The sequence below is a fragment of the Mus caroli genome, unplaced genomic scaffold, assembly GCF_978045245.1.
Source record: "Mus caroli unplaced genomic scaffold, Mus_caroli_1 scaffold_13, whole genome shotgun sequence".
NCBI classification, from domain to species: domain Eukaryota; kingdom Metazoa; phylum Chordata; class Mammalia; order Rodentia; family Muridae; genus Mus; species Mus caroli.
Window position 1 is genome coordinate 23,201,148 of NW_028227268.1, and position 24,583 is coordinate 23,225,730.

General features: G+C 55.1%; 1 protein-coding gene and 1 non-coding gene across 4 annotated transcripts in view; both read right to left on the bottom strand.

Annotated features, from left to right (window-relative positions):
* Rara (retinoic acid receptor alpha) overlaps positions 1–24,583 on the bottom strand; it is a 46,463-nt gene that overhangs the window by 9,053 nt on the left and 12,827 nt on the right. For 2 of the 3 annotated variants that reach the window (XM_029483722.2, XM_021175765.3), the window contains exon 2: positions 14,111–14,657. In XM_029483722.2, the coding sequence (XP_029339582.1) occupies positions 14,111–14,288 (178 nt within the window). In that variant the 5' untranslated portion in view covers positions 14,289–14,657. Of the gene's footprint in view, positions 1–3,940; positions 4,679–14,110; positions 14,658–24,583 lie in introns of those variants that run through there. The other variant, XM_021175767.2, reaches the window with a different exon arrangement.
* Positions 18,173–18,279, bottom strand: LOC115032578 (U6 spliceosomal RNA). The gene has a single exon (XR_003838223.1). It is a non-coding gene; the product is annotated as a U6 spliceosomal RNA (small nuclear RNA).

Consider the following 24,583-nt stretch of genomic DNA (forward strand, 5'->3'; position numbering starts at 1 on the left):
CTGGCTGCATACTACCACCCTCCTACCTGCAAACACACCAGGGAACTCCGCCAATGGCCTTGGCAGAACTTTCCTGGCTTCTACTTGGGCCTGGACATCAGCCGGGCTGTCCAACGTTGCTGTAACCCATGTTCCCTTCTCTAACCCATGGAAAAGGACTTCTCCATGCCTACAACCCCCAGGGGTCCAAAGGACTGACCTGCTGCAATCTGCTGCTCATGCCTACACACAACTGCCCTGCCCCAGTTTTCACCTCACTTCCTTCCCGGGAGGCCCCGACAGGCAAATCAAACAGGCGGGAGGCCTGACAACAGCTGCTGGGGGGTGGGGGGCGGGGTTGGGGGGCCTGGGTGAGGCCAGGAGGCAAAGGGGTGAAGTGACAAAGGAGCCCTTTGTTGTGCTAACTTTTTCCAAGACGTAAAAGCAGTAACAATAGACAATCCAGACTTAGGGGGGCGTCAAGGACAAGGGGGGTGCCCTGGCCTCCACCAATCCTGGTCTGCATTCCAAAAAGCACAGGAAGGAGGCATAGGCCTCCTCTCTTCCCTCCTCCTAGCCCACCCTCTGCCCAGGACCTGCCACCCCCAATCCCAACCTCCAATCTGAGCCAAACTGGAGGGAAAGGAGGACAGAAGGGTATGGGGTGCAGGGCTGAGAGGAAGGGGGAGACAGGAGAACAGGAGACAGGATGGAAGAGCAAAAGGCCAAGGACAGACCAGAGGGGCAAAGGCTCAGAGGAGCATGGAGTTAAAGCCAAGTCCAGAGAGTTGTTTATAGAGATGAAAGAGCTGTGCTCTTTAAAAATTGTTTTTGGCAAGATGGCGGACACGACCCTAGGAGAGGGTGGGGGCTCGGTGAGGCCTCCTTTCAAACCATCTCCAGCAGCTGGCTAGCGGGTTACCCCTGAGAGCAGCCCCGTCTGTACCCTATCCTCAGTATATCCCCAACTAGCACCCTGGGAACTCAGCCTCCGAGGGTTACATATCTAGGTTTTGAACTTAAATCCCAAGGTCCAGCCCTTCACCTTCCCAAGCCTGTAGCCAGCAGCCCAGGGAAGCCAGAGTCAGCACCAAGCCAAAAGTGTGGGTTTTCTCAGTCCCTGCTGAGTTAGGACACAGTAACAGTGTAGCGCTAGCAGGTGGGGGGAGGGACTATCCTAAGCTGGCCCCACCCCACCGGCCACCCTCCCTAGAGGCCCCAGCCCACAAATCTCTCCACTTCCTGCAGAAAGGCTGGGCTGGAGAAGGACCAGACCTCAGCTCAAAGTTTCAGTGCGTAGCCAAGGGCTGGAACCAGCCCAGGAAGCCCGGCGTCCCCTCTAGCTATCGCTGCCAGGGTGCCCCTCCCCCGCTCCCCTCCTGGGCGGGCGCACACGGCGCGGGTCCCCACGCCCCAGAGCCGTTCGCAGGCTCGCGCAAGGGGCCAGTTTCCTGGAGGAGATCAGCAGGAAATCAGCTGGGCCCCTGGCCAGCGGCTCCCCTCCCAATCCAGCTGGCGCCCTCTTTGCAGCTCCCTTCACAGCCTCTAGAGACGGAAGGGGAGGGGGCGCGGAGCCCTCCCTATGGCCCTTCCTCCTCACGGAGAGATGGTGAGGGTGGCCCTGGGTGCAGTATAGCCAGCAAGCTCAGTGCGAAGCCCAAACCTAGCGGTCGGGTGGGTGATAAGCATCTCTCCCATCCCCCCCACTACGGGCATCCACGTGCTTCACATTCTTGGATGTCTGGGAGCAGGCGGAGGCGTGAGCTGCGGAGACTGGTGGGGGACAGATGGGGAGTCACATCCTGTGCACCCCTTGTCCTCTAGTGCACTGAAATGGGGGCTGTGGGAGGGAAGCAAAGTCGCCAGGGCTTTGCAATACCCAGCAGGTCTCTACCCACAACCAACCTGCTATCTTCCCTCTGCTGGTGGAGGCCAGGGGGTAGTGAGGCAACTAGAGGTGACCCCAGGCAGCAGATAGTCTCCACACACCTAAAGGCTCTTCTTCAAGGTGATAGAGGCTGTACTAGCAGAAGTCTGGTAGCCACTCTGACTTCAGGTCCTCACTGAGTGATCCAGGGCAACTTAGCCTCCACAAGGGGTGAAGGCTGGTGAATACAGCTCCAGCCAGGCTATACCACAGCAGGTTCTGTGTGGGGACAGGTCGCCACTTCCCCAAGTCCAAGCGGTTGGAGGGAGGGAGGGAGCAGGGAGGCTCCCGCATGGGCTGTCTTCCCCGGTTCTCTGCAAGCCCCCTCTCTACAAGTTCTGGGCCGAGAGCTCAGCTATCCTAGAGTGCTTGGGGAAGGGATAGGAGCTGGACCCCAGGGGGCTAAATCCCAGCTTCCCCCCAGTGCAGAGAAGGAAGCCTGAAGGCTCAGCCCAATTATTCCCCCTAGGGGTGGCTCCTTCCTACAGTGCTGGGATAATGGGAAGGGTCAAGGAACCACCTCTCACCTTCGCTTTTTTCCAAAGCCAATGATCACCCACCCCACCCCCCCTTGTCTGAAACCTCACAGCTGATTCTGCCTTGGAGGCAAAGGTCAGGGGGCAGGACAATAGGTCAGGGGGCAGGACAATAGGAAAGGCCAGATAGAGGTGTCTCTGGAAGGGCAGGAGTCAGGGGCCATTCACCTTAGGTCTCTCTTAGGATGCAGGAAGGTTTGTGCAGAGGCAAATAGATTCTTTCTGCTTCAGCCTTCTTCGATATGCTATGTTAGTGGCTCTCAACCTTCCTAATGCTGTGACTCTTTAATATAGTTCCTCATGCTGCGGTGACCCCCATCATAAAATTACTTTCATGGCTACTTCATAACTGTAACTTTGCTACCGTTATGAATCATGATGTAAATATCTGATGTACTGACCCCTGTGAAAGGGTCTGTAGACAAACCCCAGGGGTGGAGATTCACAGGTTGAGAACCTTAAGAGACTCCAGTCTTCCATTGCTCACTGGCATGCAGAAGGGTGGCAGCAGGTATGGGAAGGTGGGGGACCCTCCTGGGAAGAACTGCTTCCACAACAGAGTGGGAGATGAAACCTGAGCCACCTAACAACAATACCCGAGCTCTAGATCCCCGACATCGAGATCACACTAACACACAGTGCCTCACAGCTGGGCATAAACATGCCCAGGTGTGCACACTGGGGCATGCGCACAGGTCCTGGGTGATAACAGAACCCTCCCTCCCAGCACAGCCTGAACCCGCTAGAACCAGGCTGGAGGGCTCAGCTGCCAGGACATGAGGTTTCACATCAGTTCTCCTGGTTAACAATACAAGGTATGGCCCTATTTCCCTAGACAGGGTAACAAAAAGAACTGCCTGAGCAGTGTAGATGCATGCTGATTGCCAAAGGACCCCCCTGAGGGGGGCCTTAAAAACCAAACACCCGCTAGAGAACAGCAGCAATTAGATTTTTTACACCAGCTTCTCCCATGTTCCCAGCATCAAAACCTCCAGGATGTCAGTCAGGTGTCTGCGGCCAGACCTTTCCCCAAGATGGACTAGGCATGCCTCTGAAAGTATAAGGGGGTGGCTAGGAAGGCAACTGTCTGGTGAAGTCCCTTTCTGCCACACCCCATTACCAACACGAAAGACAGGGGCCAGTCGGTACCACCCCTGCAGTCAAGAGCAGGAGCTGGGGCAGAGCTGCCACAGGAGAAAGCTCACCCTAGGTTTGGCAGAGGTGGGACCTTTACCCCACCCTCCAGCAAGCCGTGGATCCTAACCAAGAATATGTAAATGGGGCGCCAGAGGCCGAGATTTCATGTCTCCTAGAGAAGGAACGCTCAAAGTTACTGAGCTCTAACATGGTAGTGCGCCAGGGTCACTGGGTGGAGGGCAACCGTCCAGCTAGGACATCCGAGTTACAGCGAGACAGACGGAAGAGAAAGTGAGGTGTTGAGAGGTTCCAACCGCCAGCGCCACCCACACCCCACCTCGGAGAGGCCGGTGGTACGTACAGTGGTTTGAGCCATTCCAAAGCGGAGTCCGGAGTGGGGTGGAGTAGGGACCCGGGGCAGGGAGCCCCTTCTCCTGGAGCAAACAGGCCCGGTTCTGGTTATAAAAGTCCACCACTAGAAAGGGGTTAGGGGCGGGGGTAAGCCCCCCGACTTCCACACTCTCGTACATCTCGCCCCACGAAGGCCGGAGATCCTGGAGGGTAAGTCCTGCACGGGGCTCTCGTCACTCAGCCGGAGGCGCCATCCGTGCAAATCGGCTATGGGCAGCGGGGGAGCAAAGGGACAAGTCCCTTCGCCCCGACGGGCAGCCCCTCAGCGGGGCGCCCAGACCAGAATTGCCCGCGCCTAAGTCTGCAGGTCACTCCACCGGTCCCAGGTGAAAAGCGGGAAGTTGTGCAGGTTGGAGGAGGAGGTCTCTCGGCGCTCCCTCGCAGGGAACGCCCGGTGGCCCGAGAACTCAAGGCTCCGGTGTCCCAGGCAGAGTCCAGCGGCTCCCCAAGTCCGCTGGCCCGGGGCGGGATCAGGGCGGAGACGGGGGTCACCGAGCACTTCCTTTTGCCAGCCGGGGCTCCCGGGCTTCTCCGTGGCTTAGATTCCGGGTGCGGGTGGGGGAACCCCTGTACGGCCCCGCCTCCGCCTGGCCCGGCGGCGGGCCGCTTGCTAGGTCTCCGGAGTGCGCGCCACCACCCCCCAAGCCCGCGCGCCCCCTCTCTGGGATCCCAGCCCCTAGCCTCCGCCCCGCCCCGGCCAGGCGCCGCCCCTGGCTTAACCCTTTCTCTGCGGGTCCCGTTACTGCGAGAGAGATGCAAGGAAGCGAGGGCCAGAAGGCTGCATGAGGACCACGAGTGGGGCAGCCTCAGAGAGGGAGCAGAGGCGGGAAATGCGGTGTGCATAGAACCTGGCTGGGTATGGATAACAGGGTGCACTGGGAGGCTGGACCGAAGAGTAGAGGGCATCCTCCCCATCCCAGTTCCGGCTCCCAGCCTCCCTAGTGCTTATGGTCAATCCCCTGCAGGAAGATGCAGCGGCGGGGAGGTAGGGTGGTCCCGGTGTCCTCCCCCTAAACACGCCCCCCCCCAAAGCCCCGGCTTCATTTGCCTAATGCAATTCGGCTGAACTCTTGCTGAACTCGCCTGGCGGCGCCTCACCTCCGAGTGACCCACCCACCGCTGCCCGTGACATCACCAGCTCGCCAAACCGCCCTCGGGGCTCGCCCACTGGCCCCCATCTCGGACCTGTCCGGCCCCAAACTCCGAACACACGGGCAGTAGGCACAGGGCCCAGATTCAGGTGGCCCAGCGTTAGAACCAAGAATACAGCGTGCTGGGTGTCCCGGGTGTGACATTGTGCAGCTTGGGCGCTGTGTCGGAATGAGACATCCAGCTTGTGTCACTGTCTGTGACATCATGTGAGACTCCGGCTGCCGGCTCACCCGCTGGAATACGACGACACGGCAGAACTGAGCTGTTAGCACAAACACAAGCGGGGAGCTCTCCTCCCACACTCTGCGTGCTTCCGGCGAGCAAAGCTCCGCCCAGGGTGTCTCCCAGCCCGGGAACCAGGATGGGCCAGCCCAGGACAGATAAAAGGAGACTTTAGCTGAAGCACTTCCTCCCTAGGACGACTGTTTGAGTGGAAGAAAAGCCTGGGTTAGGTAGGTCCCTAGAAAGAAGAGAAACCCAGAGAAGACCAGCGTATCCCATTATCTCTCCTCTTAAAAGCCTGATCTACATACATGTTAATCTTCTAGAAGCCAGATTTTGTCCATATGTGAAGTCTAGAGGTCTGCATGCTTGCACTTTAGCAGATGAGCTATCTCCCTGCCCAAAGCCAACTTCTTTATAGAATGAGGTCATTGAATTCTCAAACAACTCTGAGAATCTTTACAGACAAGCCTGAAGGTACAAGACTATTAGTCCAGCTATTTGGGAGTCAGAGGCAAGTGGGTCACAAATCCAAAGCCAGTCTGGGCTACAGAGAGAATCAACATTCTGGGCAACACAGTGAAATGGTGTTGCAAAAAAAGTTAAAGAGCTTAGAAGGGGCTGCTGGAAATGTTTCCAAGCTGTTAAAGCAGTATGCAGTTCACATGGCTGTGACCCAGCAGGGGAAGGTGGAGGCAGGAGAATCACAAGTTCTAGGGTCACCAGATAATGGTGACCCACTCTACTCACTCTAATCCCAACACTTGGGAGGCAGGCAGATCTCTGAGTTTGAGACCAGCCTGGTCTACAAAGAAAGTTCCAGGGCAGCCAAGGCTACACAGAGAAACCCTGTCTGGAAAAACCAAGAAAGGAAAAAGAAAAAAGGAAAGAAAAAGAAAGGAAATGAAGAGGGAACTCTCAGGGCTGGAGAGATGGCTCAGCGGCTAAGAGCACTGACTGCTTTTCCAGCTAGAGGTCCTGAGTTCAATTCCCAGCAACCACATGGTGGCTCACAACCATCTGTAATGGGATCTGACGCCCTCTTCTGATGACTGAAGAGAGCACCAGTGTGTGTGTGTGTGTGTGTGTGTGTGTGTGTGTGTGTGTGTGTGTATTCATATATATGTAATATTTTTAAAAAAGAGGGAACTCTCAGCTACCAAAATCTGATGTTCCTACCAAACCAGGCCAATTCAAGATCTGACTGCCTTCCATATGGCTGTCCTGGTGAGCCTGACTTTATGAAATGACAGAAAATAGGCAAATAAACCCATCGTCACAGATATGTGTTTCTACAGACACACTGCAAAACAAACAAGTAGTATTATGACACAGACATAGTGTGCTCTTAGGGGAAACTTAAGTTCAAGGGTCAGTGGATAACTCAAGGCAGGGACCCAAAGAAAGCTGAAGTTCAGAGTAAAGCAAAGAGGAGGGGGCCAGTGCGTGATGAGAGCCGTGCAAAGGTCCTACAGCACAGATGGTGTGCTCATCCTACCGTCTACAAGAAGACCAGAAAGGATGACGAGTAAAACTCCAAAGGAGGCCAGGCAGTAGTGGCACACACCTTTGATCCAAGAACTAGGAAGGTAGAGACAGGCAGCTCTCTGTGAGTTTGAGGCCAGCCTGGTCAACAGAATTGAGTTCTGGGACAGCTGGGGTTACATGAAGAAACCCTGTCTCAAAAACACAAACAAAACAATAAAAAAACAAAAAAGAAAACAAAGAAAAATCCATAGGAGATACAAAACCAGGCTGGAGACTAGGCTAACACCAGCCCAGCACAGATGGGCTTGTGGGCTTGAAGCCACAAGAAGGTTAAGCAAAGGAGAAGCCAGATTCCATTATAGTTCAAGAAGATGTTTCCAGATTGTGAAGAATGGGGTAACAAAATGGCAAGAATGTCCAGTTAGAGGCCAGGCATGGTGGCGCACGCCTTTAATCCCAGCACTCAGGAGGCTGAGTCAGGCAGATCTATGAGTTCGAGGCCAGCCTGGTCTACAGAGCTAGTTCCAGGACAGCCAGGACTACACAGAGAAACCCTGTCTAAAACAGCAAAAAGGAAGAGAATGTCCAGTTCCAAGTCGCTGTGGTAATCCAAGCAGCAAAGGTTGGCTTAACCTAAGCAGTAATAGAGGAAGGAGGAGGGGGCTGGAGAGATGGCTCAGCAGTTAAGAGCACTGACTGCTCTTCCAGAGGTCCTGAGTTCAATTCCCAGCAACCACATGGTGGCTCACAACCATCAGTCATGGGATCCGATGCCCTCTTCTGGGGTGTCTGAAGACAGCGACAGTGTATTCATATAAATACAATAAATAAATCTTTAAAAAAAAACATAAATAGAGGGAGGAGGAGGAGAATGGCCTCGGACATTTTAAAATCACATCTCACTTACTGTATGTGTATGCTATGGCATGCGAGTAGATGTACAGTTTTCAAAGGGTACAGCGATGCACCTTTAATCCCAGCATTTAGGAGGTAGATGCTGATAGATCTCTGTGAATCCCAGGCCAACCAGGGGTATATGGTGGGACCCAAACAGAGGTAGGTAGGTGTATGTGTGTGTGCGTGTGTGCGTGTGTAGAGGGAAGCTGGAAAGAAAGATCGACAGTTAAGGTTAATGGCTGTGCTTTCAGAGTACCCTGGTTTGATTCCCAGTACCCACATGGTGGCTCACAACCATTCCTAATTCCAGTTCTGGGGGATCCAACCTCTTTTGTCCTCTGCAGGCACCAGGCACACATACCGTGGACAGACATTCATGAATCCTAAATACCTACACCTATAAAGTTAAATATTTTTAAGAGAGAGAGGGAGAGAGCAAGACCTTTCAGGAATTGGCTTTCTTTCACTGTATGGGTCCCCAGGCTCAAACTTAGCTCATCAAGCCTGGTGGCCTTAGCCCACTCAGCCATCACCCTGGCCCTGGAATCCATGGTGGGGAGTTGGAAGGTGGTAGGCGGTATCTGGTGCATAGCTCTTGGCTTCCTGAGACAGCAGAGAGTCTATGGACTGCGGGACAGAAGCGGTTACACTCCCAAGAGAGGGCAGCGGCTTGCAAATGGGAGTGCTGGGGTCTAGGGCCAATGTGTGGTCTTGGCATGGATGCCCTTCAGATTGTTCTGGTCAGTGATGCAGCTCCTGGCACCAGTGATGTAGAAGACCCTGTGCTTACTGATTCAAGATGCCGAGGGACCTGAGGGACCTGAGGCTCTGGTCCCTCATGGTCAGGCAATATCTCCCAAATAACAAGCAATCAATATAGAAACCAGGGGAAGTAACTCCTTGGTTGAGATAAGAGTTGTAAAACTGAGAGAGGGGGAAGGGAGGGAGGGAGGGAGGGAGGGAGGGAGGGAGGGAGGGAGGGAGGGAGGGAGGGGATGGTGATGAGGAAGGGAACATCTGAGAAGGATTCTGGGAAGAGTCCTCATTCAAGATCTCTGACTTAAAAAAAAAAAAGAAAAAGGTCCCTTGAAGGATGAACAGGATTTCCGAAGCGAGACAGAAAAGCTGGGGGTGAGACATCTTCTCTGGCAGCCATGAGGTCGAGAAGCAGGTCAAGGAGGAACACGGTGTCCCCGGGGGCTGTGACAGAAGGGAGGGAGGACTGGAAGCAGGGTCTGGGATACTGGGTGGCAGGCAGTTGCTAGCAGGCTGTGGCCTCCTCCTGCTCAGTCACACCTCCCATCCCCAGCTCCTCCCTGCCCCCAACCAGGGTTTTGTGCTTAGCAAGCCCTTAGGAGGTGTGGGCTGAATCTTCATGGCTGCCACCACCACCACCTCCAGCCCGTGCCAAGCAGGGCTCCCTCCTCTGCCCTAGGGACAGAGGGACAACATTAGGCTGGGTGCCAGACAGACATCAGGGCCTGATACAGGGTGGCCATCTCCAAGACAATACCCAACCCTCCCCCCAAGCCGGAACACCCCCCCCTGCCCCACCCTTCAAGGTGCTTGAAGCTACTGCAGGTCACCGTGGCCTCACAGCGAGCAGCCTACCAGAGACAGACAAGAAGGGTAAAAAGATTCCGAGAAAGGCTGAGTGACCTGCCCAAGGTTGCACGGGCAGAGCTGACTTGAAACACTTTGGGTCCTGGAGCAAGTAGGGAAGTGGGGATCAGACTTCAGGCTGGATGGTATTTTCAGCAACCTGGGGTCCAGCTGGGCGGGGGAGGGCCTGGATTACGAATGCTCCCAGGGTAGAGGGACCCCTAGTCTATCCTAACTACAGGGGGTAGGAAGGCATTATTTGCAGGTTACCATTTCCTCTTTTTTACCGATGCTACCATGTACACACACACAACTCACACACCGCCCCAACACATATACAAAGGCTGCACTGGCAAAACCCCATGGCGCACATCCCTTGGCAAGAGGTGTCTACAATGCCTGAGGCCCTGACTGTCCTAAGAGGAAGACAGGCTTCCTTCCCTGTGTCCCCTCCCCCAATCTGTACTGGAATCCTACCTTGAGAGAGCCTGTACATTTATCCCTCCAGGACTATTATAGATAAATAGTGAGGGACTCTATTTTCAATGAAAGCCCCCTGTGAAGGTCTTTTGGCTGACTCAGCATTTTGGACCCCAGGGCAGGCGCGGCTAGGCAGGGACGCGCCTCTTCAAGGTTGTCCTTCCTATTGTGCGGGGTGGGAGCACGCTCAAGTCTGCAAACCCCAGGGCAAGGGATGAAGAGACAGGCACACCCCCTCCCTCCTTCCTCTGGGCCTCCTTCCCAGGTTCCCCTAGGCCTGGGCTCCCAGAGACAGGGAGGGGGAGGGGAGCACATCCCCATATCTAGACAAGTACCCAGCCAACATGTAGAAGGAAAATCTGTTGCCACCCTTTTAGGTTCCTGTCCTAACTCCTCGACTGATTGCTTCCAACTTCCCTGCCCCCCCCCTTCAGAAATTGCAACAAAATCTGAATAACAACTAAAGCTTTTACACTCTGTTCCTTCAGTCTGTCGGGGACGGGAGGAGGCGGGGGCTGCTGAGTTCTGCAAGCTCACAGCCGGCGAGAGGGCAGAACAGGGTTGGGTGGGGGTGTGGGCAGACTGTGTCCACGGCTTCTAGGCCAGGATGGAGATCTTCCCGGGTTTCTTATCTTTCCAGTCTCAAAATCCAACACTGAGAAAGGGGGCAGGGGTGGAGGGGTGGCTTTCCCTGCGCCCCCTACTGGTGGGAAGTCGGAGACCGGGTCTCCAGTAACCAGAACAAGATTCAACAATGGTGGTGAGGTCTCGATAATCTCCGACGGCCCCGGAACGCCCCCCTCCCCTCCCCGGCCCCGTGTCCTCCTAAAGCTGCCTATCTGGATGTCTGCCGTGCTTTGGCTTGGCTTCCTCTGCCCTCCCTCCTCTATACACGAGTACAAGGTGACTACGGAAGGAGTCCACATGAAGGGTTTTTTGTTTAAGGCGCAGATAATGTCCCGACCCACAGTAGGTGCACAGCAGCCTCGCATTCTCCTGGGTCACATGCCAGGCACACACACAAGTGTCCCCCGGGATGAGCTCGCATAGTATCTGGTCATGTGTCTGTGTTACCAGGAAACAATGCCAAGAGATCGACACATACGTGACACAGGTGTCTAAGGTTATAACCTCGAAGCCCAAGGAATGCCAAGGGCGCATAAGCCAACGAGGTTCACCCCTTGGCCCCCAGGCCAGGAAACACAAAGACATTAGAGATAGAGCTCCCCCCCCCACATGCATTATGAAGGTCAAACTCTCTGAAGCCCTCACACCAGAACACCTCTGCCCCTAAATCAGGTCTGCCCCCTCCCTCAAGCCCTCCCCCACTTCCCCCCAGCCCTACCCCACAACTCCACCATACAAGCTGACATTCCCCTCCCCAGCCCTGGATTTAATTCTTAGGAAACACTGGTCTCACCCAGTATACACAAGCCATTAACCCCCCTTCTCAGCATGCTCAGCCCTGACCCCCTCCTCCCAAAGAACACACAACCCTGACCCTCGGCACACAGCACAGCGAAGACCAAACCTCCACAGCAAACAGGCTTCAGGGGCCAGGAACCAAAGGGACAGGAGTCTTGTGTTATCTCTGGGGCCTCCACCCTGGTTCCCTAGGAGACTCCCAGTAGGACAATACCTAGCTCTCCCCACCGTGACCTGGAGGGGCCTTGGCCCTCCCACAGGTCACCTGCAGAGTACATACAACACACCTGAGGTGCAACCTTGCAAGAGGCCCAGGAAGGGGGAGGCCATCTCCACAGATGTGGGACTGGAGCAGGGGAGCCTGGAAGATCACCAGGACATAGCATCACTGCGGCAAGCCCCCCCCCCTCCAGGAACTACCTGACACGTTCTAGACCCAAGGGCTAGGGGAGACGAAAGCTGCAAAACTTTTAGTTGTTTTCCAGGTACCAGGAGCACTGCAGGAGGGGGTGGTCTCAGACCCAAGGCCCTAGAAGGTGCTCAGAGGCAGGGGAGTAGTGAGGAAGAGACTGTTGTTGTTTACTAGGAGAGGGGGATGGGTGGGAAACCCACAGACTCACAGAGGCAGGAAGAGGGCATTGCCTAACCTGGGTGGAGAAAGCCAAAGAAGGCTGCCATTAGCCCAAAATCCGGGCACCCCACCCTAGGAGTAGGTTACCAGGGTAGGGGTTCACCCCACCCACCTCTAAGAAAGAGGAAGGAGCTTGCAACACTCAGGGGGAGGGCTTTTCCTCTCACGGGGGCCAGATTCTAAATCCCCCTGCAACCTCCATCTAGTCAGGTTCATGTGTCCAGGCCCCTGTGTCATCACGGGGCAAGCATAAGTGGTCCTTGGTGGCACTGGCGTGTGGGACTCCCCAACTCCTCTCCTCTCTCTTCCTTCCTCTTTGGTTTGTTTTCGTTTTGTTCTGGTTTTTTTTGTTTGTTTGTTTTTGTTTTTGTTTTCCCAAGACAGGGTTTCTCTGTGTAGCCTCAGCAGTCCTGGAACTTGCTTTGTAGACCAGGCTGGCCTCGAACTCAGAACTCCACCTGCCTCTGCCTCTTGGGTGAAAGGCATCCGCCACCACTGCCCGCTTTCCTTTCTGTCTTAAAGACTCCACCCTGAAAGAAAGCACAATTCTTCCAGCTCCTTGGGATGGTTGACGATGGGAGCTCTCGCTCCCTTCAAATGCAGGGAGCATTTTTACATAGGTGGGCTCACCCAATCCCCAGGAGCTCTGAGCCCCAAAGCTTGGTCTCCTCATTAGCACAGACTAGAAAAACCAGAACACAGTCGGGGGGGGGGGGGGTCTCAGACTCTGCTGAGTAAGGTGGAGAGAAGACAAGCCAGAATTAAAAAGTGGAGGCGTAAGGACCCTAAGGTAGGGCTGGAGAGACCACTCAGTGGTTAAGAGCACTGCTTGCTCTTCCAGAGGTCCTGAGTTCAATTCCCAGCAACCACATGGTGGCTCACAACCATCTGTAATGGGATCCAATGCCCTCTTCTGGTGTGTCTGAAGACAGCTACAATGTACTCATATAAATGAAATAAATCTTTTTTTTTTTTTTAAAAAAGAGGAAACTGAGGTAGTAGCACTTGTCCACTCCCTAACCCTAAAGGCTCACAGGCATAGACTACCTGCTCCTGAAGGCTGGTGGGGCCTGGAAGGGAGGGGGCTGCGACAAAGACATAGGCAGCGATCCAGGAAGCAATGGTGGCTGTGGGCAGACATCCAGTTGTGGGCAGTGAGGCGCCCAGCCAGAGCCTGCCCCAGGGACAAAGAGACTCCCTGGCTCCGGGGAGAGAGTGCGGCCCCCACACCAAGAAGGGGGCACTGACCCAGCCCAGCCGGGCACACAGGGCAGTGGTGCCAGGCAGCTTGCCAATGGGAGGGGCAGTGGGTGCCAGGCAGGGTGCTCTGTCCCTGCCAACCGGGAGAGGTAGGACACGTTTCCCAGGTCAGCAGCTGACCAGCCGGCCGGCCAGCCAGCCATGGCCGACTCTGCTGCTTCCAACTCCCTCCAGCCCCAGGCCAGGCCCAGATCCCTCCTCCAAGGCTCTGGCCTGGAGCCCAGCTGGGCCCTGGGGGCCAGAGTTACTGTAAGCGGCCTGGCAGGCCCCAAGCCTGGACTTTGCCAGCTGGCTATAGCCACCGCCACCTCCCACTACCTGGCTTGGCCAGCCAGGGAAGGGCACTGAGACCCCCACCCAGCCAACGAGTGACCCTCATGGCAGAGGGGAGGGGCAGAAAACACCCTGCCAAGCCTGTGCATGTGTCCAAGGCCAGAGTCCAGGCAGAAAGCCCCCATGGAGTCCCTCCCTGTCCTTCTGGGGCGGGGGAGTTGGCAGGGGGAGAGCAAGGGCTCCAGCTGTGCTGAGCTGCCCTGGACTGTCTCTTGAAGCCCTTTCCCTCAGAGTACTGGAGGGGGGATGGAGGGGGGGGTTCATTCTCACTGTGTAGGGCTGTCATTTCCACCAAACGTTGAGAGGTTTGTTTATCCACCTCAGCCTCTGCATCCATTCCTACTCAGAGCTATTTATAAGGCACTCAATAGCATAGCGCCAGGGACACAGAGACAAAGGGGGACAACATAGGAGGAAACAAAATGGTTTCACCTCCCCTCTACCCACAGCATCAAATGGACCATCTTCAAGTCCCAACCCCACCCACCACCACACAATGGTCACCCTGGTCTAGAGAAGACCTTGCCACTCATCGGGTCCTCCAGTGGAACAGATATGTCCAGGAACCCAAATCCAGAGGCCAGCCACCCGCCACACTCCCTTTCCCCAAGCCTCCCCACACAGACTTACTGGCTGGGGATGGTGTGCTGTAACCACTGACTGGAAGCTGGTGCTGGAGGCTGGTGAGAGCGCCGGGTGGGGAGAGTCCACCCAGCATAGGGGGGAAGAAGAAGGCGTAGGGGGGTACTGGGTACCCATTGAGGTGCCCGCCCCCAGGTGTTGGGCAGGAACTGCTATTGCTGGCCATGCCAAGCGGCCACAGTCAGAAGGGCAGGCAAACAGTCTGGCAGGCAGCTGTGATGGCCTTCACGCGGTCCCTCTTCCTCGGGACATAGGGCCGGGGAGGCCCAAAGGGGGGGGGGTTGGGTGGTCAGCCCACCCCCACCCCCTTCTGTCCCTGGAGCTGCAAGTCCCAAGTCAACTTCAGTCTTCCAGGTCCCCCGCTCCAATCCAGGTGGATTGGAGGATTGTCCCAAGAATCCGTCCTTTGGTTAAGCGGTCCTGGGAGCCGAAACTTTTGTAGGAAGGTCCAGAGCTGGTCTTCAGGGTATCAAAGAGGATGCCACTCCCAGAAGGGCCCCAGGTAGGTGGCTGGGGGGAGGCATGTCCTGTGGTGCTGCAGAAACAGGAAAGACACAGGTAAGTGGGCACTGAGCGGGCACACGGGGATTCCCCACGGTGCTCCCCAACCTGGGCGGCCAGAGACTTTTCCTGTGGCACCCAGCTGAGCAGACACCTGGCACCATGCCTGGATGGCAGGGGCAGCCTAGGACCAGGGCCCAGACACTGCTGGGGATGGCAGGACAGAACAGCCAGGCTGGGAATATGGGGACAGGACCCAGAGTACAGGATGGCCTCTCACCCAGAATGCTCGGGAAAGGGTCCACAGTGTAACCCCAAAAGATCCCTGCAGCTGAAGCAGGCAGCTGGCTCTCCTTCCCCCAGTGTGGGTTACCTGAGGTCAAGAAACAGAGGAACGTGTGCTGGCAGGGAGGGGGGGAAGCCGCTTCCCTAAAGCAGTGGCACTTCTCAGAAAAATGACTCCTAAGCTAGAGGGGGGCCCTCTCTTACACCACTTCCCTCCCCCCTAAACCTAGCATCCCAGATTAGTCTGTCCCTCCCATGAGGAGGAGGCCCAGGTCCATGCACTCAGGGAAGTGGACCTCCAGGTCTCCTAGGCAACGTCTCCAATACAGAACAGTACAGGTGGCCCTGGGAAGGCCTATGTCAGGAAGACAAGACTTGCCCAGGATAGAAGTCCCCAGCAAGAGAGACTTAAGTTCAGATTTCATCGGACTTCCATCTGTCTGCAAAGGCAACACACAGGATTGGGGCTGGTAGGTGGACAGGAGATGCAAGCCCAACCGCTCCCCTCACCAGTGTATACACAGACTCACACCCCATTTGAGCAGCTGAGGCCCCAGCGGGGCATACATACATGGGGGCAAGAGGGAACACCTTGGGATAGGTTCACAGCTGTGACCTACAGATCCCCTGACACAGCCAGATAGGCAGACGCAGAGCAGAGAGGGAAAGAGAGAGAGAGAGAGCTAAGGATATTCCAATCCTGTTTGAGTACAGATTAGACATAAAGACATACCATGTACAGGCACCTGTGTATGTGTGTCGGTGGGGGGATGGATAGACAGGTGGATGGATGGACGGACGGACGGACGGACAGAGGACACACAAAAATAATCACAGCCAATCAAAACCAGCTCTTACTTCCTTCTGTTCTCCTGCCAGGTGCTGTTCCCAAGAATATTCTCACACGCCTTTAATCCCAGCACTTGGGAGGCAGAGGCAGGTGGATTTCTGAGTTCGAGGCCAGCCTGGTCTGCAAAGTGAGTTCCAGGACAGCCAGGGCTACACAGAGAAACCCTGTCTCGAAAGAACCCCTCCAAACCCACCTCACCCCCCCAAAAAGAATGCTCTTGAATGTCTACACACTAGGCTGACTGTGACTGGCCAGCTAACAGACACTAGGGATTTGGTTCTGTTGGTAAACAACTTGCTACAAAAATAACAGGGCCTAATTTTGGATACCCAGCAACCCTGGAAACACTGGGGCACAGTGGCACACAGCAGTAATCTCAGGGCTAGAGAGGCAAGGCCAGGAGGATCCCCGAGGCTGGCCGGCCAGCCAGCCTAACTCAGTGAGTTAGGTTTGCTCAGAGACACTATCTCAAAAATTAAGATGGAGAGCTACGAAGAAGGAAAGGCACCCAGTACCAGTGTCTGGTCTCCACACATACACGCATGCCCTTGTGCACGCATACAAACCAGGTACTGGTTGGGAAGGCATATGTAGAAATGAAGTCGCACACTGCTGGAGGAAGTGTCAAACACTACCACTGATCTGTGGAGCAGCTGGGCAGTTCCTCAAAAACGATAAACATGGCGCTAGGGCACAGAGCAAGTCCACCCTTCGCTATCCACCCAGGAAACAAGACTGTGGCAGTCGAGCACAAGAATGTTTGTGTGTGAATGTTCAGAGCGGGAGCGCCAATCATGACCGGGCAGTGAAACCAACCCAAAGGTCTATCAGTGGGAAACAGATAACAAAATGTCAGATTCCCAGTGCACTAGACTCTTTCTGTGTGTGTGTGTGTGAGAAAGAGAGAGAGAGAGAGAGAGACAGACAGACAGAACAGGAGAGAACACGGCGCTGACACAGTAACATGTCCCAGCCCTGAGAAGAACATGGTTCCCGAAGACCGTATGTTGTATGACTCGACTTCTAAGAATGCCCAGGAGAAGCAGATCCGCCTGCATAGATTTGTGGTTACTAGGAACTGGGGTGTGAATATGAGGGAAATGAGAAGTAACTGCTCGTGGTAGGGGAGGGGTGGTAGAAACGTCTAAAAATCGATAGTGGCTGCACGGCTCTGAGTGCAGGAAACCCTCGCAGCTGTACGCTGTTTGTCTTTCTGGCTTCTTTTTGAGAAAGGTCTCCTGATACTAAATCATTCAGGCTGACACTGAGTTTGCAATCCCTCTGCCTCAGCCTCCAGGGCACTGAAATTATACCAGCCATGCTGGACTTAAGACTGTATGCTTTAGTGAGTTAAAGCAAAACTCTTAGGGAAGAAGGGGTGGGTGCTAAAGAATTGTCCCTTTCCAACACTCTCCCTCCATCCCTACACCGCAAATTTAGGACATACCAGGTTCTAAGCTCCAAGCTCCCGGCTTAAGCCTGGAGACTGGGGGATGCATATATAACCAGCATTTGGCTGGAGACCAAGTTGAGGATGGGGGAGTTCTTGCCAAGGCCACTGTGTCCTCTGTTGACTTTCCCAGCCTGTGTCTTCTCTGTCAACTGAGGAAGACAGGGAGAAAGGGGGCAGGTGGTGGCCAGCAGGTAGAAGCAACAGCTGCCTCTGGAGTGAAATCTAAGCTAAAGTTACAGGATCTCTATTGGAATTTATCACACCAACCACTGGGCCTCAATCCTGAATGAGGCATCTCCTTCCCTTCACAGGCTGAGGTCTCATGTCAGAGAAGCAGGGGAAAGGGGGGGGTACCTAGAGAGCCAGAGGCCTCTGACCCCAGTCTCTTATGAGATTCTCTTCAACAGGAACATGAGCTGAAGAGCCAGGCATAAGGAGGAAGGCTAGCTGACCCCATCAGCCAGCATCTACGCCTGGATCCTTGGACAGCTACGGCACACACTTGCAGAAACTCATACATGCAGGCCAATAGAAAGCATCTGGGTCTGCAAGAGCACTCGGGCTGCCCCAGTCTGTGTCCAGGCAAGCATGTGAGCAGAGGCAACCCAGGGATAGCATCTCTCCATACCTGGGCCCAAGCACACAACCTGTGTGCAAGGGCTGTACATACACACTTCCCCCCCCCCACATTTTTTTATTAGCTATTTTCTTCATTACATTTCAAATGCTATCCTGAAAGTCCCCTATACCCTCCCCCGACCCTGCTCCCCTACCCACTCACTCCCACTTCTTGGCCCTGGCATTCCCCTGTACTGGGGCATATAAAGTTTGCTAGACCAAGGGGCCTCTCTTTCCAATGATGGCCGACCAGGCCATCTTCTGCTACATATGCAGCTAGAGACTCGTACGAGCTCTAGGGGTACTGATTAGTTCATATTATTGTTCCACCTATAGGGTTGCAAAAAATATGGAATGCTTCACGAATTTGCGTGTCATCCTTGCACAGGGGCCATGCTAATCTTCTCTGTATCGTTCCAATTTTAGTATATGTGCTGCCGAAGCGAGCACGGCTGTACACACTCTTGAGGAGATATACAACTGTCACCGTACAGTCTCCCAAAGTCCATGTTTTGTTTCTGACCTCCACACAGCCTACACTGCCCCTGGACCTACTTCTCATACTAGGAGATGTTTCAAGGTCCTCTCTGAGAGCCATCTCCTGTGCTGCCACCCCCAATACCAACGTGGACCGGGATTTCCCAACCCTATGGTGGATTCATGTCTACACAGAGGTTTACCTCCCTGCAGGTGAGGCCTAGGAGGCAGCTGACCAAAGAGAGGCCAACCGGAGCCATGGCTGAAGCCAGAAAGCCACACTCACTCCAAACCCCAGCCATCCTGACCTTGCTTTGGGGGAGATGGGTGATACTTAGCCTGAACTTTGCGGAGGCCCCGTCTTCCACATTCTAGCATTCAGCTTTGCCCACAGAGAAGACTGACACTATCTACCTTAAAGCATGCCTTAAGTCTCTCCCTGAAGAGGTGAAAACTGGATCAGGCTTCAAGCTACCAGCCCACCCCAAACACACACACCTCCAGGGAGAGTCTGGAAGGCCTCACACCCTCAAGTAACCTGGCCCAACTGAGCCTAAACTTCAATATAAGGTGGCCCAGCTCCCTGAGTGAGGAGGAAGGGCTCTCCAGTGAGGGCAAGGACAAAGGTCACAGAAATGGGCCAAGGGCCAGGCTGACCAGGGATGAGGGATAGGCAAGGGCAAAGATGATGGGGCGGAGCTTCAAAGGCCCTTTGAGAGCCATGACCCTCACAGAGATGGCTGAGCCTTGGCCCCCTGTACCCAGGCAAGAGAATTTAAACTAGCGCCGAAGAGGGAAAACAAGCTACCCACACCGAACCTCCACCCTCTGCCAGCAACCTCCACTCTTCACAGGCACCCTGCCCTGAGAGAGAGAAAACCACAGACCCAGACCGGCACTTCCAATCCTCTAAGCCCAGCAGAAAAAAGGGGTGGGAGGTATGTCACCAGCCACGCACCCCTCCTTCCTAGGTCCTTTAATCCCTCAAAGTTATCCGGATCCCTTGCCAAGCTTCACACACACACACACACACACTCACACACTCACCCCTCATGCACACCACTCCAGAGTTTCGCACTGTAGAAACAAACAAACGAAAAAAAAAAAAAAAAAAAAAAGTGAGCTGCATGCACGGCAGCCAGGAAGATGGGAGAGAAAAACCCGGAGGTCTGAAGGGTCAAATCTCAGCTCTGCCACTCTGGGTGACCTTAGGCAAGTGGCTTAACCTCTCTAAGCATGTTTACTTGCCTGTGAACTGTCTCCCTTGGAAGCACCTAGCACTGCCTGGCGCAGAGAAGGCACTTAAGTCTCCCCCTCCCCCACCCGGGGTCCCTGGGCCCTTTGGCTTCTCTCTGGGCCCCCAACCAGAGCCAACCTCTGTGGACGGAGCTAGCAGGGAACATTACCCATTCTTCTAGATCTGCTTCCCCCCAGACGGAGGGGAGGGCTGCGGAGAAAGGAATATCGGGGTGTGGGCAGAGGCCTGACCACAGCCCTTTCCCAAATTCCCTTCTTGCATTTCACAAACCAAAAAAGGGAAATCTTTGGATTTGGGGAGGGGAGAAGGGGAAGAGAAATAGGCCATTTCCTCCCGTGTTCTGGGGAGAGAGAAGTTAGAGGCCCCCAAACCTAGCTGAGTTCCCCCCACCCAGCCTCCCTTCACTCTCTCCACTCTGCTCCTTCAAAACAAGAGTTCCCCAGAGACAGAAGTCAAACTGTTCCCTCTGTTTTTGACACACAGGGTCTGCTGCCCAGGCTGGCCTCAAACTAGCTTAGCTGATAGCCGCAAGTTTCTGTCTGTTTGCCTCTACTTCCAGAATCCTGGGGTGGTAGGCACGGATCACCATCCGAGGTTTACCTGGTGCTGGGGCTAGAACACAGGGCTTAGCCGGGCGTGGTGGCGCACGCCTTTAATCCCAGCACTCGGGAGGCAGAGGCAGGCGGATTTCTGAGTTCGAGGCCAGCCTGGTCTACAGAGTGAGTTCCAGGACAGCCAAGGCTACACAGAGAAACCCTGTCTCGAAAAACCAAAAAAAAAAAAAAAAAAGGGCTGGTGAGATGGCTCAGTGGGTAAGAGCACCCGACTGCTCTTCCGAAGGTCCAGAGTTCAAATCCCAGCAACCACATGGTGGCTCACAACCATCTGTAATGAGATCTGACTCCCTCTTCTGGTGTGTCTGAAGACAGCTACAGTGTACTTACATATAATAAATAAATAAATCTTTAAAAAAAAAAAAAAAGAACACAGGGCTTCATGCGTGCTGGGCAAACGTTTTACCAAACAAGTTAACATACCCAGCCATGAGCAGTTCCTACTGAAGGGGCTGAGTTAAGGGGCAAAGACTGAAGGGGAGCGTTAAAAACAAAAAACAAAAAAACGGGGAGACGGGGGTTTCCTAAGCACTCTAGACAATTAATGAATCATATGCAAATGAGACTTAGAGCTCAAACTTAACTTGGGTGGGAGGGCCTCCAGCCCTGGCAGAGAGAAGGAGCCCTTCATCCTTTGGATCCCCCTACCCTGGAGTTAGCTGAGCTGGCCAGGCAGGGGCAGGGCAGGATAGGACCGATTTCAAACCAGAACAGTGGGCTAGAACTATTTATAAGCTTTCCAGGAAAAAGACGTGTACACACACACAAAGCCACAACCTCTCCCCTCCTCCACTCGGCTTCATCTGCAGACCGGGCTGGGAAGCCGCTGTGACCATAACTCTTTTTTTTTCTCCAAGGGTTCTCCCCCAAGTCATAGCTCTCGTTGTCCTCCTCAGAGGCAAGCTCATCCTCACTGAGGAAAAGACTACTAAAGGCAGGACGACAGGACCAAGCGGAAGGGCCTTTCCCAGCGGCCAGCCCTCCTCACTGCCAGCAGGAGTCTCGACAGCTAGGCCTGGCTGGCAAACCTAGCCCCAAAATGTGAAGTCAGGTCCTGAGCACGTCCCAGAGGCCACATGTCAGCTGGGAATGACTAACAAGCATGAAGATCAACCAGACAACAGAAGCCCAGGACAAGCTGGGCACAAGAAAAAGGAGTAGGGGCTCCGTCCCATACCCCACCTGTGGCACACATTCATTCACTCAGGAATTCCCATGCGCAGGGTAGCTGAGGGGCTCATCCTGAACCAGGGCTGTAATTGGGTCTTCCAATGGAAACAGAGTAGGTGAAAGGCCAGGGGGCAGCCCAGGCCTACAGGAAGAAAGGGGCCAAGCCATGGGGAAGGAAGAAGACAGGAAGAGGAAGAAATCAGCCTGCCTTGGCCACAGCCAGACCACAGGAGTGTGTGGATGGTACGGCAGTCACTCTGTCTGTAGGGGACCAAAGGGGCACAAAGGGGACCCCCCAGCTTGGAAATCACCTATGTGCACGCCCAGCCTGGCACGGGGCTTTCCCCACCCTCACCTTGGCAGCTGCCCCCTCCCACCCCCGCCTCCTCTCCACATGCAAGACACACACAATTCAGTCATAATTAGGGGAAGGGGGGTGGAGAAGCAGTGTGTGTGTGTGTTTGAGAGAGAGAGAGAGAGATTGGGGGCGCATGGAGAAGCAGACAGACCAACAGCCAGTAGGGGTGGGCTCTACTAGTGCCCACTCATCGCCTCAATCCAGCCCCAGCAACCCCAGCCCGCTCCACTCTGAATCCTAGGGCACAGTGCCAATAGAACTAGATGCTACCAGTCCCTCCCATCATCCCTCTCTGGGGACCCAGGCTGCAGGGAAGCCAGGAACACCTCCCCCACCCCCACCTCAGGATATCCTTTTGGCTCTGACCCCAGATCAGGCCTGAGTCAGACTGTTCCCTGCCCTACAACCCCACACCCTAGGACCCCCCCCAGGAACTTCCTACTCTACAGGGAGGCCCCCCCTCCCCAGTCCAGCAAAAATCAAGGGGCATCTCTTCCCTTCTCCATCCCTAGCAAGCAGAGAAGCCCCCCCCCCCCGCATTAGGTGGGAAAATGTGGTCCCTGAGCCCTTGGGCTTCCCTTCAAGAACAGGGCTTGCTGAATCAGGGAGAGGCTCGTGCAGCACTGTGTGGGAGAGCCAACTGGCTGCAGAACTCACTGTCTCCCCACCATAAAACACCAGGACCCGGTGGCCCAGGGTCCTGTACTTTCCAGCTTGGATCCCAAGAAGCCACAAACACCCCGGGGAGGAAGGAAGAAGACAGAGGAAGGCAAGGGCCTATGAAATGAGGTCTGAAGAGGCAAAAGGACCCAGACTGAGGGGATGCGGCTACTAAATCAGTCTCACACAGTCATGGCCACAAGTCAGTCTTCCCAACACTGTCTGAGTAGGTGGCTGTGACTCCTTCCCACAGACAGAAGTCTGAGGGCCCTAAGGGACCTGAGTCGTCAGAGACCACACACACACATATACACAGACTCGGCTTGAAAGGGCCCCCTAGTCAGGCCTCCCAAGTGCCCCCCTCCCAATTGTGGGCCTTGAGGGGAGGGGCAGGTCCCTCCCCACAAAAACCAGGGGTAGTGCCTACGGCGGCCATCGCCATGGCAACCAACAACAAACATCCCAGGAACCACAGTGGGACAGGAAGTGATGAGCACGTGACAGGAAGCAATTTTTTTTCCTCCCCTCGCTGTTAGGGGGGTTGCTGACTGGAGAGTTTGCAGCCTTTGGGGAATCAGCTGTCATCCCCCAACATTCCCCTACCTGGAGCTGGAGAGAAGAGGGATCAGCTAGGAGGGTGGCCACTCCCCACCACTGTGTGCACGGTCAGTTCATACAGGGCTCACGGGGCCCTCCTTCTCCACCTGCCACTCAAGGTTGCCCCCCCCCTCATTCCCCCTCCTCTCCACTTCCTGCCGTGACTGGAGATCAGAGAACTCCATGCCACAGCTTCCTCTTCTCAAGTCTCGATTCCTGGGCTGAAGGTTTCGCTGTGGGGCAAGGGACAGAAGGGCTGGGGACCTGCAGCAGGGCCCAAGGGGCAGAAGCTCCAGTGGGAGGGGCCCCCTAATAGGTATCTACTCACAGGCACACAATGAGTAGGTCACCGAGACACACTGAGACTGCCTGACCTTAGACAACTTTTGGGGGAAGAGGGAGCCAGGGCTAGAGGATCTAACCAGTACCCCACGCACCCCACATGGGTCCTATCGTGAGCCTACCGGTTCATTTTGGTTTTTCTGGAGGCCTCCAAGCAGGCAAATTCCCAAGTGCCCAGCCCCTCCCACCACTCCCCTGCCCTTTGTGCTGAGGAATCCCCGCTCCTGGCTCCAAGGTGCCCGCCCAGACGAGGGCACCTTGGCTGAGGTGAGGGGGAATGGAACCTCCCTCCACCCCCCTCCCCTTCTCTGCAGATGTCCCAGGCTATATTTAGCTCAAACCGGGCGGCCAGCCAGCCCCAGGCTCCCCACCGGCCGAGAGCTGAGCTCCCAGTTTTTATGCAATTAAAACATTAAGAGAACCACCCCATCTGCCCCCCATGTACGTGTACACACACACACACACACACACACACACACACACACACACAGAGAGAACCCTGTCAAGGCAGCAGAGTTCTAAGAACTTCAAGGAGGGCTGCCTGACTTTATGGCAGCCTATGATAGGGTAAAGGGGTCCCTCAGGCAGGATAAGAGCGTCAGAACTCCAATTAGGTTGACATGGAGGAGATGGGGGGGATGGGCTTTCCTAGTTCCTACCAGGAAGGCACATCCAGTGGAGGTGGGGGGCTGGCTGCAGAAATTCCACCTGTCATTTTGCAGCCCCTCACTGGCCAGCTCCAGTTACAAGGCTGGGGTTGGCAACAGGTGCTGGCCAGGCTGGCAGCAGCCTAATCCCCCCATCAGCTCCTGGGAGCCTGGAGGTCCAGCAGGGGGCTTTGGGGGCAGATGCTAAATGGAAGGAGGTATCTCAGGGCAGTCTCAGGACCTCTGCAGGAGGCAGCCCCTAAGTGATGGAGGAAGCAGGGAAGCCAGGCAAAACCTACAACACCTATTTCATCTTCCCTGTGATGCCAGGCCGGCGGGCGGACTAGAGTGTGGGAGGTCTGTCTGCCTGCCTGCCTCTTCCTCCTCCTTACTAAATTCCTGGAACAGGCAAGGGAGGTTCCAGTTGCAAAGAGGAGAGAAGGCAGGCGGTCCCAGCTTTTGGGGGGGGGGAGATCCAAGGAGGGGTGTGGGGACCAGAGAGGGAGGCAAGAGCCAGACAAGAGCCAGACGAAGCAAGAGACACCCACACCCTAACCAGACTAGGGACACCCACACACCCACACTGACATATTCTCACACTCTGGGCCAGGTCCCCCTCACGCCTCCCACC